This window comes from Anolis carolinensis, unplaced genomic scaffold (genome assembly GCF_035594765.1).
Source record: "Anolis carolinensis isolate JA03-04 unplaced genomic scaffold, rAnoCar3.1.pri scaffold_14, whole genome shotgun sequence".
NCBI lineage: Eukaryota > Metazoa > Chordata > Lepidosauria > Squamata > Dactyloidae > Anolis > Anolis carolinensis.
In genome coordinates this window covers 10,934,383-10,952,559 of record NW_026943825.1, presented here as the reverse complement: position 1 = coordinate 10,952,559, position 18,177 = coordinate 10,934,383, and the positions used below count along the sequence as shown (strand labels likewise).

The 18,177-nt window shown below is 39.1% G+C and overlaps 2 protein-coding genes across 3 annotated transcripts in view; both read left to right on the top strand.

Annotated features, from left to right (window-relative positions):
• Positions 1 to 1,807, top strand: part of rprd2 (regulation of nuclear pre-mRNA domain containing 2) — a 50,371-nt gene extending 48,564 nt beyond the window's left edge. The window contains exon 12 of the mRNA XM_062965129.1: positions 1,671 to 1,807. Within this exon, the coding sequence (XP_062821199.1) occupies positions 1,671 to 1,699 (29 nt within the window). The 3' untranslated portion in view covers positions 1,700 to 1,807. The remainder of the gene's footprint in view (positions 1 to 1,670) is intronic.
• tars2 (threonyl-tRNA synthetase 2, mitochondrial) overlaps positions 1 to 18,177 on the top strand; it is a 66,685-nt gene that overhangs the window by 6,122 nt on the left and 42,386 nt on the right. The window contains exons 2-6 of one of the 2 annotated variants that reach the window (XM_062965130.1): positions 1,671 to 1,861; positions 9,414 to 9,537; positions 12,126 to 12,250; positions 15,517 to 15,634; positions 17,724 to 17,788. In XM_062965130.1, the coding sequence (XP_062821200.1) occupies positions 1,671 to 1,861; positions 9,414 to 9,537; positions 12,126 to 12,250; positions 15,517 to 15,634; positions 17,724 to 17,788 (623 nt within the window). Of the gene's footprint in view, positions 1 to 1,670; positions 1,862 to 9,413; positions 9,538 to 12,125; positions 12,251 to 15,516; positions 15,635 to 17,723; positions 17,789 to 18,177 lie in introns of those variants that run through there. The other variant, XM_062965131.1, reaches the window with a different exon arrangement.

The following is an 18,177-nucleotide window of genomic DNA, read 5'->3' as shown; positions in this document are numbered from 1 at the left end:
GGTGCTAAATTCATAGATATAGTAATTATTACATAACATTATTGTTTACTGAACTGCTTTTTCTATCCATTTGTTGTAAAGCATGATGTTTTGGTGCTTAATTTGTAAAATCATAATATAATTTGATGTTTAATAGGCTTTTCCTTAATCCCTCCTTATTAACCAACATTTTCGCTTATCCATTGTTCTGCCAGCCTATTTATGTTGGATAAGTGAGACTCTACTGTAATTAATAACGCTAGGTAACAAAATTTGAAAAATTATCTGCTAGTGGTTTGAATGTGTTATTTCCTGTTTAATTGTGCGGGCATTACTTTGAAAGTAGTACAGTAGAGTCTCACTTATCCAAGCCTCGCTTATCCAAGCTTCTGGATAATCCAAGCCATTTTTGTAGTCAATGTTTTCAACATATCATGATATTTTGGTGCTAAATTTGTAAATACAGTAATTACAACATAACATTACTGCGTATTGAACTACTTTTTCTGTCAAATTTGTTGTATAACATGATGTTTTGGTGCTTAATTTGTAAAATCATAACCTAATTTGATGTTTAATAGGCTTTTCCTTAATCCATCCTTATTATCCAAGATATTCGCTTTTCCAAGCTTCTGCCGGCCTGTTTAGCTTAGATAAGTGAGACTCTACTGTACTTGGACGTTTAAATTTGGACTCACAATTAGTGACTTATACAGTCCTCCATATGGAACATGAACTCTGGTGGGCATTGGACCCACAAACTCTGAATATAGAGTTCTACTTTAATCCCTCCTTATTATCCAAGATATTCGCTTATCCAAGCTTCTGCCGGCCCTTTTAGCTTGGATAAGTGAGACTCTACTGTAGTTCAACTCCAGAAACTTAGTTCATGAGGTTGCCATAAGTTGTTGGAGATATTTATTGAAATACAATAGCAAACTGTGCCGCAGCATAATGTCCTGCAAAGACAATGTTTTTGCAGTTGAATAGACTTTCCCAATGTTAGAACCAATTAGTACAGTAAAGTCTCACTTATCCAACACTCGCTTATCCAACGTTCTGGATTATCCAACGCATTTTTGTTGTCAATATTTTCAATACATCGTGATGTTTTGGTGCTAAATTCGTAAATGCAGTAATTACTACATAGCTTTTCTGCGTATTGAACTACTTTTTCTTTCAAATTTGTTGTATAACATGATGTTTTGGTGCTTAATTCGTAAAATCATAACCTAATTTGATATTTAATAGGCTTTTCCTTAATCTCTCCTTATTATCCAATATTCGCTTATCCAACATTCTGCTGGCCTGTTTACATTGGATAAGGGAGACTCTACTGTAAATGACATTTATAAGCCAGGAACAAAATCGTGTTACATGGTGTGATTATTATTAAATGGTTCAACGGTGAGCCGTTTGCAGAATGTGCCTTTGCTGTGTATGTCACGAATTCAAACGCGTGCATTCTAAAAGTATACAATTTATTTATTATATTTGTTTATTATAACATTTCTACCCCACCCTTCTCACCCCCAAGGGGGACTTAGGGCAGCTTACAAATCTCTCCAAGAGATGTCAACTTCAAGTCTACTCCAAGATTTTTGCCTCCTGCTGTCTTTCCCTGCAAAAACTGCCGTTTTCCTTAAAAACAATATTAAAGAATACTTGTGGTCTTTTGTTTTGTCTCCCAGGCAAGGGCTCTTCCTGCCCACGTCGCTGAGCGCTTGGCGCTTTACGAACAGCTCAAAGCCACTGCGGAAGAGCGCCGTGCGGAGTGGGCCCTGAAAGAGCAACGGCCAATCCGAATTTCCCTCCCGGATGGTGAAACGTTAGAAGGAGAAGCCAGGAGGACCACGCCATATCAGGTGGCCTTGAGGATCAGGTGGCTTTTTAATGTTCCTTCTGCACTCGCTCTTTTCTAGTGCATTGCCCATAGAGAGATTTTTCTAATTACAATGGACTTGAAATTTATTTATTTATTTATTTACAGTATTTATATTCCGCCCTTTTCACCCCGAAGGGGACTCAGGGCGGATTACAATCTATATATATAAAATGATAAAGTTGTTTGCGCAGTGACTATAACAACAAAACTAAACATCCCAGAAATACGAAATTTGGCAACACAATGCAAAAGGCTTGCCTCCAGGTTACAACAACACAACCACACCACAAAACCACAATCCAGACCCACAAAACTCACAACAACACATCATGTGATAACAACACAACTAAACGCCCCAGAAATACAAAACTTGGCAACACAATGCAAAAGCCTTGCCTCCCAGTTGTAACAACACAACCACACCACAAAACCACACAGGACCCACAAAACTCACAACAACGCATTGTGACTATAACAACACAACTAAACGCCCCAGAAATACGAAACTTGGCAACACAACACAAAAGCATTCCCTCCTGATTGTAACAACACAACCACACCACAAAACCACAATCCGGACCCACAAAACTCACAACAATGCATCGTGACTATAACAACACAACTTAACGCCCCAGAAATACAAAACTTGGCACACAACTAAACGCCCCAGAAATACAAAACTTGGCAACACAACACAAAAGCCTTGCCTCTCAGTTGTAACAACACAACCACACCACAAAACCACAATCTGGACCCACAAAACTCACAACAACGCATTGTGACTATAACAAATACAAAATCTGACAACACAACTCATCCACCTCCCCAATCCCTACATTCACACTTGGCCTCCAAAAAAACAATTACAATAATAACAATTACAACAACAACAACAACAGTAAGAATCAACACCATCACAGGCAAGAAGCAGCCAGGCACTGAGGCTGAGAGGCCAGTCAGTGCTACACTGGGCCTCCAAAAAACAATACAGTAGCATCTAACTTATCCAACCTTCATGACCACTACAACAACAATAATAATAAACACCTACACAGGCAAAAAAAAAAAGACTATTGTACCACAATAAAAATATAAACCGCACTCAGCAGAATCAGACATTACAATTAACAACAAACCAAAGACAACAGGGATATCAAGCAATTATCAATCAACACAAAAATTGAAGAAGGTAACAGACTTCAAATACTACTACTAATGTGAGTATAAAGAAGGTGGAGGTCACAGCATAAATACAACCTAATGTAGACTGACCAACACCACCAGACTAAGCCACAGCAACGCGTGGCCGGGCACAGCTAGTCTATATATATAAAATGATAAAGTTGTTTGCGCAGTGACTATAACAACAAAACTAAACATCCCAGAAATACGAAATTTGGCAACACAATGCAAAAGGCTTGCCTCCAGGTTACAACAACACAATCACACCACAAAACCACAATCCAGACCCACAACACTCACAACAACGCATCATGCGATAACAACACAACTAAACGCCCCAGAAATACAAAACTTGGCAACACAATGCAAAAGCCTTGCCTCCCGGTTGTAACAACACAACCACACCACAAAACGACACAGGACCCACAAAACTCACAACAACGCATCGTGACTATAACAACACAACTAAATGTCCCAGAAATATGAAACTTGGCAACACAACGCAAAAACCTTGCCTCCCGGTTGTAACAACACAACCACACCACAAAACTACAATCCGGACCCACAAAACTCACAACAATGCATCGTGACTATAACAACACAACTAAACGCCCCAGAAATACGAAACTTGGCACACAACTAAACGCCCCAGAAATATAAAACTTAACAACACAATGCAAAAGCCTTGCCTCCCGGTTGTAACAACACAACCACACCACAAAACTACAATCCGGACCCACAAAACTCACAACAATGCATCGTGACTATAACAACACAACTAAATGTCCCAGAAATACGAAACTTGGCACACAACTAGACGCCCCAGAAATATAAAACTTGGCAACACAACGCAAAAGCCTTCCCTCCAGGTTGTAACAACACAACCACACCACAAAACCACAATCCGGACCCATAAAACTCACAACAACGCATCATGACTATAACAACACAACTACACGCCCCAGAAATACGAAACTTGGCACACAACTAAACGCCCCAGAAATACAAAACTTGACAACACAACACAAAAGCCTTTTCTCCCAGTTGTAACAACACAACTACACCACAAAACCACAATCCGGACCCACAAAACTCACAACAACGCATCGTGACTATAACACAACAAAACGCCCCAGAAATACAAAATTTGACAACACAATGCAAAAGCCTTGCCTCCCAATTGTAAGAACACAACCACAACACAAAACCACAATCCGGACCCACAAAACTCACAACAACCCATCATGACTATAACAACACAACGAAACGCCCCAGAAATACAAAACTTGGCAAAACAATGCAAAAGCCTTGCCTCCCGGTTGTAACAACACAACCACACCACAAAACCACAATCCGGACCCACAAAACTCACAACAATGCATCGTGACTACAACAACACAACTAAACGCCCCAGAAATACAAAACTTGGCACACAACTAAACGACCCAGAAATACAAAACTTCGCAACACAACACAAAAGCCATGCCTCTCAGTTGTAACAACACAACCACACCACAAAACCACAATCCAGACCCACAAAACTCACAACAACGCATTGTGACTATAACAAATACAAAATTTGACAACACAACTCATCCACCTCCCCAATCCCTACATTCACACTTGGCCTCCAAAAAAACAATTACAATAATAACAATGACAACAACAACAACAATAAGAATCCACACCATCACAGGCAAGAAACAGCCAGGCACTGAGGCTGAGAGGCCAGTCAGTGCTAAATTGGGCCTCCAAAAAACAATACAGTAGCATCTAACTTATCCAACCTTCATAATCACTACAACAACAACAATAATAATAAACACCTACACAGGCAAAACAAAAAAAAAAGACTATTGTACCACAATAAAAATATAAACCGCACTCAGCAGAATCAGACATTACAATTAACAACAAACCAAAGACAACAGGGATCTCAAGCAATTATCAATCAACACAAAAATTGAAGAAGGTAACAGACTTCAAATACTACTACTAATGTGAGTATAAAGAAGGGTGGAGGTCACAGCATCAATACAACCTAATGTAGACTGACCAACACCACCAGACTCAGCCACAGCAACGCGTGGCCGGGCACAGCTAGTGAACATATATATGGCAAACATTCAATGCCAACAGACAAACAACATATATAGACAGACACAGAGGCATTTAACATTTTTTTCCAGCTTCATGATTCCGGCCACAGGGGGAGCTGTTGCTTCACTGTCCACTAGTGGCTGTACTTCCTCATTCCTTTCCTCGTGTTTTGCTGGCAGTTTTATGATGATGTAAATTAGTTAAATTAGCCTCCCGCATAAAGCGTACCTAAATTTCCCTAATTGACAGATGCAACTGTCTTTTGGGGCTGCATAGGTCAACAGGAAGCTATTTAATGGTCAGGGGCTTAACCCGACCCGGGCTTCGAACTCATGACCTCTCGGTCAGTAGTGATTTATTGCAGCTGGTTACTAGCCAGCTGTGCCACAGCCCGGCCCAAAATTGGGTTGCTGTGAGTTTTCAAAGCTGTATGACCATGTTCCAGAAGCATTCTCTCCTGACATCTCTATGGTAGGCATCCTCAGTGGTTGTGAGCTCTGTTGGAAACTAAATAAGTGGGGTTTATATACAGTAGAGTCTCACTTATCCAACATAAACAGGCCAGCAGAACTTTGGATAAGCGAATATGTTGGATAATAATACACACATGCATTTATACATATATAAAATATAATTTACAATAATATATAATAAAATAATATATTGTATATGCATATAATATTAATATTATTTTGTAATACAATATAATACTAACAATACAATATAATAATATTAATTATATATTACTATAAAATGTAGTAATTACTGTATTTACAATTTAGCACCAAAATATCACAATGTATTGAAAACATTGACTACAAAAATGTGTTGGATAATCCAGAATGTTGGATAAGCGAGTGTTGGATAAGTGAGACTGTACCTGTGAAATGTCCAGGATGGGAGAAAGAACTTTTCTCTATTTGAAACAAGTGTGGATGTTGCAATGGGCCACCTTGATTAGCATTGAATAGCCTTGCAGCTTCAAAGCCTGGCTGTTTCTTGCCTGGTGTAATCCTTTGAAGCTACAAGGCCATTCAATGCTAATCAAGGTGGCCAATGGCAATATTTACACTTGCCTCAAACAGACAAGAGTTCTTTCTCCCACCCTGGACAACATTTCACAGATATATAAACCCCATTTGCCTAGTTTCCAACAGACCTCACAACCTCTGAGGATGCCTGCCATAGATGTGGGCGAAATGTCAGGAGAGAATGCTTCTGGAACATGGCGAGACAGGCCGGAAAACTCACAGCAACCCAATGATTCCAGACAACACATTGGACTATCCAATGGTTCCTCTTCATCCTGGAAAGAAGTTGAGTTTTTGGCTGCCATAATGAGGACTCTGTCCTGTGCCTTTCAGGGCTATTCTGACTTGAATGAAGGTTTAAAGCAGGGGTCCCCAAACTTTTTAAATAGGGGGCCAGTTCACGGTCCCTCAGACTGTTGGAGGGCCGGACTATAGTTGAAAAAAAACCTATAAACAAAAAACGATAAACAAATTCCTATGCACACTGCACATCTCTTATTTTGAAGTAAAAAAAACCCAAAAGGGAACAAATGCAGTCTCAATGTTAATATTAATAATCATCATCGTCATAAAAATAATAAAGAGGGTTGGAAGAAACCCCTTGGGCCATTTAGTCCAACCCCCTTCTACCTTTGTGCACCAAAAGCATAAGCAAAGCATGTTAATGTTGGATTTGTGTATTGATAGTGTTTAAATGAAATTTGTGTCTTGCTTTGTATTGCATACTGATTGCATCATCCAGAGTGTACTATAGTCTAGAAAGAGTTAATTACTGAGAAACTGTGTTGATCTTGATGTGTGGCTGGAACTGGGGAGTGTCCAGACACAAGTGTGTGTATGCATTACTGATTGTTCGGTTCTGTTCTATTCTGAGTTGAGCCAAGTTCTGTCTGCCTAGTGAGAGTCCTGTGTCTATTGTCTGCAAGTCTGTTTGTCTTTATTACTGCTTTCAGTAAAACTTGTATATAGTTTTACCATTGTCTCTGATGTCTCTTCGTTCTGCGTTCCACTGATTCCATCCAACTACTGCTGCGCTGCAAATTACTCTGACAAAGCACCCCTCACAGATGGCCACCCAGCCTCAATAATAATAATAATAATAATAATAATAATAATACATCACACAGCCCTAAACGTTTGGGAACTTGTGATTTTGTGATACGAAATCCAGCATATACAGTAGAGTCTCACTTATCCAACACTCGCTTATCCAACGTTCTGGATTATCCAATGCATTTTTGTAGTCAATGTTTTCAATATATCGTGATATTTTGGTGCTAAATTCATAAATACAGTAATTACTACGTAGCAATACTGCATACTGAACTACTTTTTCTGTCAAATTTGTTGTCTAACATGATGTTTTGGTGCTTAATTTGTAAAATCATAACCTAATTTGCTGTTTAATAGGCTTTTCCTTCATCCCTCCTTATTATCCAACATATTCGCTTATCCAACATTCTGCCGGCCCGTTTATGTTGGATAAGTGAGACTCTACTGTACATCTCGTTTGCTGTGTTATACTGTGTCTTTGTGTCAATAATAATAATAGTAATAATAATAAAGAGGATTGGAAGAGACCCCTTGGGCTATTTAGTCCAGCCCTCTTCTGCCTTTGTGCACCAAAAGCACTAGCAAAGCACCCCTTGATAATTAATTATTAATTAAATAATAATTAAAATGCCATTATAAACAAGCAAAGCTCTGGAAGCCGCGCACCGGGCGATGGAGGAGGCAGGAAAGGCGCGCGCCTTTTCCTCCTCCCATGCGCCGTATGCGCCTTCCTCGGCAGAGGAGGAGGGAGCCGCCGCCTCAGGGACAAATGGCTTTGATGGGCCGCATGTGGCCCCCGGTCCTTAGTTTGGGGACCCCTGGTTTAAAGAGAATGGGATATCATAAGGAAGAGGGATCAGACTTGCTTTCTGCTTCCCTGGAGAGTTCTACTTTCTATGAATGTATGTGTGTTGGTAACACATGGATTATGTTTTGGTTTAATTACTGTTTTATAGTATAGTGGCCTCTTGCCTGTGAGTATTCTTTCCTGTCACTGGAACCCATTACTCTTGAGTCCTAGTCTCCAGGGAAAAAAGTAGTTCAATACGCAGTAATACTATATAGTAATTACTGTATTTACGAATTTAGCACCAAAATATCACGATATATTGAAAACATTGACTACAAAAATGCATTGGATAATCCAGAATGTTGGATAAGCGAGTGTTGGATAAGTGAGACTCTACTGTACTCGAAGAACGAAATTGACTACTCTAGGTTCTCCATACCTGCATAACCACCTGAGGAAGACTACACAGTCGAAACTGGTCGTGGATGGTGACTAACCTTGGACTTGTTCAAAACATTGGATTTCATAAAAGGATTCACTTACAGTAGAGTCTCACTTATCCAAGCCTCACTTATCCAAGTTTCTGGATTATCCAAGCCATTTTTGTAGTCAATGTTTTCAATATATCATGATATTTTGTTGCTAAATTGGTAAATACAGTAATTACAACATAACATTACTGCGTATTGAACTACTTTTTCTGTCAAATTTGTTGTAAAACATGATGTTTTGGTGCTTAATTTATAAAAGCATAACCTAATTTGATGTTTAATAGGCTTTTCCTTAATCCATCCTTATTATCCAAGATATTCGCTTTTCCAAGCTTCTGCCGGCCCGTTTAGCTTAGATAAGTGAGACTCTACTGTACTTGGACGTTTAAATTTGGACTCACAATTAGTGACTTATACAGTCCTCCATATGGAACATGAACTCTGGTGGGCATTGGACCCACAAACTCTGAATATAGAGTTCTACTTTCTATGAATGAATGTGTGTTGGTAACACATGGATTATGTTTTGGTTTAATTACTGTTTTATAGTATAGTGGCCTCTTGCCTGTGCATTTCAGGGAATCCTTTCTTTGTATAGGAAAGAATATTCCCCTGAAGATTAGGAAGAACTTCCTGACTGTTAGAAGAGCTGTTCAACAGTGGAACTCTCTGCCTCGGAGTGTGGTAGAAGCTCCTTCCTTAAAGGCTTAAAACAGACTGGATGGCCATCTGTTGGGGGTGATTTGATTGTGCTTTGCTTGCATGGCAGGCGGTTGGACTAAATGGCCCATGTGGTCTCTTCCAGCTCCATTCTGTTTTGGGCAAAGCAGGTATCTGGATGCAAGAGATACCTGCAACCATTGCAAAAGTGTCAAAAACTCATAACTGTTCTCTTTTTCCAGCCAGAGTCGGGCCAAGGGGGCTGTGGCAGCAAGGGTGAATGGGACGCTCCATGACCTGGATCGCCCCCTTGAAGAAGACGCCAGCTTGGAATTTGTGGACTTTGATGCCCGGGATGGACAAGCAGTGAGTAGCCTATTTATTTGGATCTAAACTGGTCTTGTGCTGGTGTTGTTTTTAATACGGTTGTGTTTTCATACGATTGTGGTCAACTCTGTGGGGTTGGGAGCGGTCTTGAGATGAAATTGTTGGGCAAATGGGCTTGGTGACAAAAGACTATCCCCTTAAATGTTTAGTAGAGAAAATTATTAGCAGCAGCCTGACCCAACACCAGTAATTCAAAGTGATAAAAAGAACAAAAACACCAATGTTATGTATCTCTTTCTTAGGAGGCTTACCTTTGTAGCTAAATAATATGGTTGCACTATTTACAAAAACAAGGTTTCCATAGCACAAATAAAGTACTGTATACACAGTAGAGTCTCACTTATCCAACATAAACGGGCCGGCAGAACGTTGGATAAGCGAATATGTTGGATAATAAGGAGAGATTAAGGAAATGCCTATTAAACATCAAAATAGGTTATGATTTTACAAATTAAGCACCAAAACATGTTATATAACAAATTTGACAGAAAAAGTAGTTCAATAAGCAGTAATGCTATGTAGTAATTACTGTATTTTCAAATTTAGCACCAAAATATCACGATATATTGAAAACATTGACTACAAAAATGCGTTGGATAATCCAGAACGTTGGATAAATGAGACTCTACTGTACTCGAGTATAAGCCTAGTTTTTCAGCCCTTTTTTTAAGACTGAAAAAGCCCCCCTCGGCTTATACTTGGGTGAGGGTCCTGGTTGGCTTATATTTGGGTCAGCTTATACTCAAGAATGTATGGTACATTTATTATTTTTCTCTATTATTATTGGTATTATTACATTTATTACTTTTCTCTATTATTGTTGCTACTATTACATTTACTTTGTTTTTATTATTATTAATACATTTATTATTTCACTCTGATCTTATTATTACATGTACAGTAGAGTCTCACTTATCCAAGCTAAATGGGCCAGCAGAAGCTTGGATAAGCGAATATCTTGGATAATAAGGATTAAAGAAAAGCCTATTAAACATCAAATTAGGTTATGATTTTACAAATTAAGCACCAAAAATCATGTTATACAACAAATTTGACAGAAAAAGCAGTTCAATATGCAGTAATGTTATGTTGTAATTACTGTATTTACGAATTTAACACCAAAATATCACGATATATTGAAAACATTGACTACAAAAATGGCTTGGATTATCCAGAGGCTTGGATAAGCGAGTGTTGGATAAGTGAGACTCTACTGTAATTACTACATAGCATTACTGCGCATGGAACTACTTTTTCTGTCAAATTTGTTGTATAATATGATGTTTTGGTGCTTAATTTGTATAACGATTACCTAATTTGATGTTTAATCGGTTTTTCCTGAATCCCTTCTTATTATCCAACATATTCACTTATCCTGCTGGCCTGTTTATGTTGGATAAGTGAGACTCTACTGTATATTGATAATCTTATATTATCTGCTTAGAACTGGATTATATGAGGCCCCTTCTTCACAGCTGTATAAAATGCACACTGAAGTGGATTATATGGCAGTGTGGAGTCAAGATAATCCAGTGCAAAGCAGATAATGTAAGATTATAAATGGGTTATATAGCTGTGTGGAAGGGCCTTGAGTCTACGCTGCCATATAATCCAGTGCAAATTAGATAATCTGTGGAAGAGGCCTAAATGAGGCCTAAGTCTGCCTGTCCCCTAAGTGAACCCTGGCTGTCCCTTGGCTGAGTTGGTTGCTAGGAGATTAGCCCTCTAAACTGGCAGCAATTGGATAAAAAAATATTCCTCTCCCTCTAATTAGGACTTTATTTTTCTTTTCTTTTTGTTGTATCAACCTAGAGGCATGGATGATGGGTTGTGTTGTCAAATTTTGAGGTTGGGGGGCCTGTAGTTTTGTTGTTTTGTGGGTTGCCGTGATGCCATCACTCATTTATATATATAGAAGAAGGATACATAAGCACATTTACATTGAAGAAGATGAGAATAATGATTTGATCAGAGTTTGACAGTCTTATCTTAAATTTGAGCTTTATGTAAATATCCAAAAACATTTAACCTACTGATGCCTCAATTAATGTAATTTTATTGGTATCAATTTTTATTTCTGAAATTTACCACCCTCGGCTTATACTGGAGTCAATGTCTTCCCAGGTTTTTTTGTGGTAAAATTAGATGCCTCGGCTTATATTCGGGTCGGCTTATACTCGAGTATATATGGTACTTTATACTTCCTTCTTTGCTTCCATGCTGGGCTTCTTTCTCATGAAGATAAACAGCGTAGCTCTCACAGTACCTCCTCTCACATGGAACATACACAGGAGCTTCCCACAATAGCTTTACATACAGCAGCCTTCACACTGGAGCTTTCTCACAGTTGAACTTTCTCACACTGGGGCCCTTCCAAGCTGCACGCACACCTGTTTATACTGAACTACAGCCTTTGCTGAGGCATTGTACCCATTTAACCCTTTCAGTGCTTGACTCACATTTTTGTAATTAAAAATACCCAGTTAATTTTTAATATTTCTGACAGAAATCAGGGTTGTGCCGTTCGACCTAACGATTATCCCCTTCTCCCCGAATCTCGTCCCCAGCTCTTCTGGCATTCCAGTGCCCACATTCTTGGGGGTGCAGCTGAGCGTTTCTATGGGGCCCTCCTGTGTCACGGCCCCAGCACTGAACACGGCTTCTTCTATGATATGTACATGGATGGGGAACGGTAAGCTTGGAAGCATGGGGATATGGGGCAGTTAGGCTAATAATGGGGTCAAGGTCAAAGCCGGGCAACATTACCTGGAGGCCATTGTTTGCAATATATGATTTATTTCTCTCTTCTCCCTTATCAATGTGTTTACTTTTGCAAAGCCTCCCTCGCTCTTAATCAAGGGAATGTTTTGAAAAGGGAAAGACGCCCTTGCAAGTCAGGAAGAAGAAATATATATTCATTAATCTTATGAAAGCATTTTCCCCTGAAATATTTGTTAAACTATCTTACAGACATATAGGCATTAACCCCTTGCAAGCTTTTGCAAGCTTTATGTACCTTTATATGTGTATCTATCTATATACATTAATTTTATATATGAATTTCCCCTCCTATGTTTGCAGGTCTTTGCAAATCCTTTATACATATAGATCCATGTACCTATGTATCTGTAGCCATACATATACATTATTTTTAATATTTGAATTTACCCTCATATTTTTGCAAGTCTCTGCAAATATCTATATAAAGAGATGTCTGGATAGATATGAATATATTATTACCTACCTATATATAGGGCTTGGAAATATTACAGGGGGAAATGAACACACAAATATATATAGACACTAGCTGTGCCCGGCCACGCGTTGCTGTGGCGAACTCTGGTGGTATGGGAAATAAAGTATTGAGGAATTGGTGGTAGTTAAGGTCAAGGGTAAAGGTTTTCCCCTGACTCTGGGGTTTGGTGCTCATCTCCATTTCTAAGCCAAAGAGCCAGCGTTGTCCATAGACTCCTCCAAGGTCATGTGGGATGACTGCATGGAGCGGCATTACCTTCCCACCGGAGCAGTACCTATTGATGCACTCACATTTGTATGTTTTTGAACTTCTGGGTTGGCAGAAGCTGGGGCTAACAGTGGGGGCTCTCTCCGCTCCCCCAATTCAAACAAATATCGCAAACAACACCACTCTGAAAACAAGGGAATTCCAGACAGGAAACAATCAGGGCCAGCTAACACCTCCCAACAAAAAATTCACTCAGGGAGGAAACAGCCAGGCTTTAAAGCTGCAAGGCCATTACATCCTAATCATTTTTCCTAATTGCAGCATTCATACTTGCCTCCAACAGACAAAAAAAACCCAATCAGAAATATTGTATATTCACAACCTTTAGGAAATAATATCCCCTGATGGCGCAGCGTGTTAAAGCGCTGAGCTGCTGAACTTCTGGACTGAAAGGCCACAGGTTTGAATTGGGGGAGCGGAGAGAGCCCCCACTGTTAGCCCCAGCTTCTGCCAACCCAGAAGTTCGAAAACATGCAAATGTGAGTGCATCAATAGGTACTGCTCCGGCGGGAGGGTAACGCCGCTCCATGCAGTCATCCCACATGACCTTGGAGGAGTCTACGGACAACGCCGGCTCTTCGGCTTAGAAATGGAGATGAGCACCAACCCCCAGAGTCAGACACGACTGGACTTAATGTCAGGGGAAAACCTTTACCCTTGACCTTAACTACCACCAATTCCTCAATACTTTATTTCCCATACCACCAGACTTCGCCACAGCAACGCGTGGCTGGGCACAGCTAGTGTACTTATATATCTCTATCTATATACATTAATTTTATATATGAATTTTCCCCTCATATGTTTGCAGGTCTTTGCAAATTCTATATACATATAGATCCATATACCTGTATATCTGTGTGTGTGTGTGTGTGTGTGTGTGTGTGTGTGTATATATATATACGTTATTTAACCTACTGATGACTCGATTAATGTAATTTTATTGGTATCTGTTTTTATTTTGAAATTGACCAGTAGCTGCTTCATTTCCCACCCTCGGCTTATACTCGGGTCAATAGTTATCCCAGTTTTTGGGGTAAAATTGGGAGCCTCGGCTTATATTCGGGTCGGCTTATACTTGAGTATATACGGTAACATTATATACATGTACAATATATTATATTATTAGTATAGTATAATATGATTATTATATATTAGTAGCTGTGCCCGGCCACGCGTTGCTGTGGCGAAGTCTGGTGGTATGGGAAATAAAGTATTGAGGAATTGGTGGTAGTGAAGGTAAAGGGTAAAGGTTTTCCTCTGACATTGAGTCCATTATAAATTTATTTATTTATTTATTTACAGTATTTATATTCCGCCCTTCTCACCCCGAAGGGGACTCAGGGTGGATCACATTACACATATAAGGCAAACATTCAATGCCTTGACATAGGACAAAGACAGAAGACAAACGCATGCTCCGAACTGGCCTCGAACTCATGACCTCTTGGTCAGAGTGATTGGTCTCAGCTGGCTGAAGCTGGCTGCTCACCAGCTTGCACCACAGCCCGAGCTTGTGGGTTATATAGCTGTGTGGAAGGGCCTTGAATCTACACTGCCATATAATCCAGTTAAAATCAGATTATCTGTATTTTATAGGCAGTGTGGAAGAGGCCTAAGTGAGGCCTAACTCTGCCTGTCCCCTGGGCTGAGTGGGTTGCAAGGAGACCAAGTGGGCGGAGCTTAGCCTTCTAACTGGCAGCAATTAAATAAAAACAATTATTCCTCTCCCTCTAATTAGGACTTTATTTTTCTTTTCTTTTTATTGTATGAACGTAGAGACATGGATGAGGAGTTGTGCTTTCAAGTTTAGTGTTTCTGGGATGTGTAGTTTTGTTGTTTTGTTCTAGGCCGAAATTTCATTACCCTTTTATATATACAGTAGAGTCTCACTTATCCAACACTCGCTTATCCAACGTTCTGGATTATCCAACGCATTTTTGTAGTCAATGTTTTCAATATATCGTGATATTTTGATGCTAAATTCATAAATACAGTAATTACTACATAGCATTACTGCGTATTGAACTACTTTTTCTGCCAAATTTGTTGTCTAACATGATGTTTTGGTGCTTCATTTGTAAAATCATAACCTAATTTGATGTTTAATAGGCTTTTCCTTAATACCTCCTTATTATCCAACATATTTGCTTATCCAACATTCTGCCGGCCCGTTTATGTTGGATAAGTGAGACTCTACTGTATATAGATTATATTGTTATATGGACACAATATAATAATATAATATAATAATTTCTAATATTTTCCTTGTGTTTCCATGTTCTTCAAAGTGTCGGCTTGCATTTTTGTTCTGTATTTGAATTTTGCGACAAAGGCAAAACAATCACGAACCAAATCCAAAAGCATTTCTTTTGTCCACAAGATGTCGCTGCCAGTTTATCAAAGAAAGGGACACTTTTCTCATTGCTTTTCAGGACCGTCTCAGGCAAAGACTTACCAGCTTTGCAGGAAATCTGTCAAGACATCATCGAAGAGCAGTGTCCCTTTGAGAGGCTGGAGGTCTCCCGGGAGGATTTAATGCAGCTCTTTAAGGTGCGGAGAACCTTTCTCTCCCTCTGGATTGGCTGGACTACAATGCCTATCATCCCCTGGCTTGCTGGTGGAGGTTGTAGTCCAATACATCTGGAGGATGTCAGGTTGCATTGTCAGCATTCTTTTCTAAACTCCCAGGCCGCTTGCTGCCCAAAGGCTCATCCTTTTTGTACAGTGGTATAATTTGTTCAACGTGCATAAAGTTGCGCATTTGGCATGCAAATAGACCCAAATATTACACTTTGCATTTAAAATACCTGCCAACTCGTTGTTCAGGATCTTTCATTATTATTACTGTGCTTCTTTCCCTCCCAGACTCTCTGAAATGGGCAGCAAGGTCTGTTATTAGTTTTATGGCATCCGTGGCTTTTGCAGGATGTGGTCAGGGCCACGCATTTGTGTTCCGGAGGAAGAGCAGCTATTCATTCTTGAAACCTCCACATTGAGACGCAGTCTACCTCAAAATACTTCCCTTGTTTACTTCGTGGGTTTCCTTTTGGAGTTGTTCACTCAATTAACAAGCCTTTTGCTGGAATGGCGGCATTCAACAACATTGAAATTAGCATCAGCTGATAAGATCAGTGTTAAAACACACAACAGAGTGACTAAAGGAGACCAAAATAGAAATAACATTACTCTTAAATTGCTTTTTAACTCAGTGGTGTCGTAGCATTGTTATTTATTTAATTGGCTTTTAACCACACAATTGTTTTATGTTTCTAAAAGAAAAATCTCGGCATTGTGTTGTCTTCAGGTCATTGCTGAGCAACAGCAACCATAAGGCAGAACTATTTTAGGATTTTTTAAAATTAGATTTCTTCAGAGGAGGTTTGCCATAGCTTTGCTCTTAGGCTGAGAGAGTGTGACTTGTCCAAGGTCACATAGGAGAGCTGCATGACTGAGCAAACTCTGGTCTCCCCAGTCCTAGCTGAAACCTTTAATATAATAATACAGTAGAGTCTCACTTATCCAACATAAACGGGCCGGCAAAACCTTGGATAAGCAAATATGTTGGATAATAAGGAGGGATTAAGGAAAAGCCTATTAAACATCAAATTAGGTTATGATTTTACAAATTAAGCGCCAAAACATCATGTTATACAACAAATTTGACAGAAAATATAGTTCAATACGCAGTAATGCTATGTAGTAATTACTGTATTTACGAATTTAGCACTAAAATATCACGATGTATTGAAAACATTGACTACAAAAATACGTTGGATAATCCAGAATGTTGGATAAGCGAGTGTTGGATAAGTGAGACTCTACTGTAATAATAATAATAATAATAATAAGAAGAAGAAGAAGAAGAAGAAGAAGAAGAAGGTGGAAGAAGTAGTGATACAAACCCTGGTCTCCCAGTCCTAGCTGAATGCTTTAACAACAACAGCAGCAAAAACAACAACAATAATAACAAGCTGAGGGATTCAAACCCTGGTCTTCCAAGTCCATTTTGCTTGCTTAAACTATAATGATGATGATGATGATTATAATAATAATAAGTGAAGGGGACTCAAACACTGGTCCCCTAATCCTAGTTGAGTGCTTAAATTATAATAATAATAATAATAATAATAATAATAATAATAATAACAAATAATAGTGATAATAATAGTATCAATAAGAGTAATGATATTAATATCAAATAATAATAATAATAATAAGCAAAGATGACTCAAACCCTGGTCTTCCTAGTCCTAGTTGGATGCTTATGCTATAACAAAAACAACAACAACAACTCGAGATGGGGTACAACACAGTTAAAACACATCAGCACAAAGTACATACAGTAAAATACATATTGTGCCTTCAGGCTTCTCAAAAAAAAATCTCATGTCTGGTTTCAAATCTTGACTTGACTCCCACATTTCAGAGATCAACTGGATAAACTAAAATTTTGTTTAGTTGTAGAATAGCTTGAATTTGTTGTAAGCTATTCTACAAGTGCAGCGGTCCATTGGAACATGTTGGCATATGTTATATTCCATCACCAAAATGGTATCTTGCTTGGGGAAGATTTGATTAGAAAAGGCATTTGATCTCCACCTTCCTTACTTTACCTTTACCTCTCTCTGCCTCTTTCCAGCACAACAAATTTAAACTACGGATTATCAGCGAGAAGGTGAGGACTCCGACAGCCATTGTTTACAGGTGAGGAGGGCGCGGGGATCTTCCCGATCTCTTCCTTCTTTTCCGAACCGGGTCATACTGAGAGAAGAGAAGCCCGACCCACTTTCCTCACCTGAGTTTAGATATTGTGAATAAATGGGCAGCTGTCGCACCTCAGGGTAACTTCACCTTGCTATATACACCAAACTGAACACTGGTTGAAGTCTTTTTAGTTTATTAGAAAATAGAAGATAAAAGGTTCTTTAGAAGCAAAAGTAAAGTTCCAAAAATGGTTACAAAACAAAGTCATAGAGAACAAATCCAGAAATCATGAGGAGTAAACAAGGTCCCAATAGAGCTTGACAAAGTCCCAAGAACATGAATACAGAAGTTGCAAGGCAATCCAGGAAAACGAGATCTTGCTTCTTGCT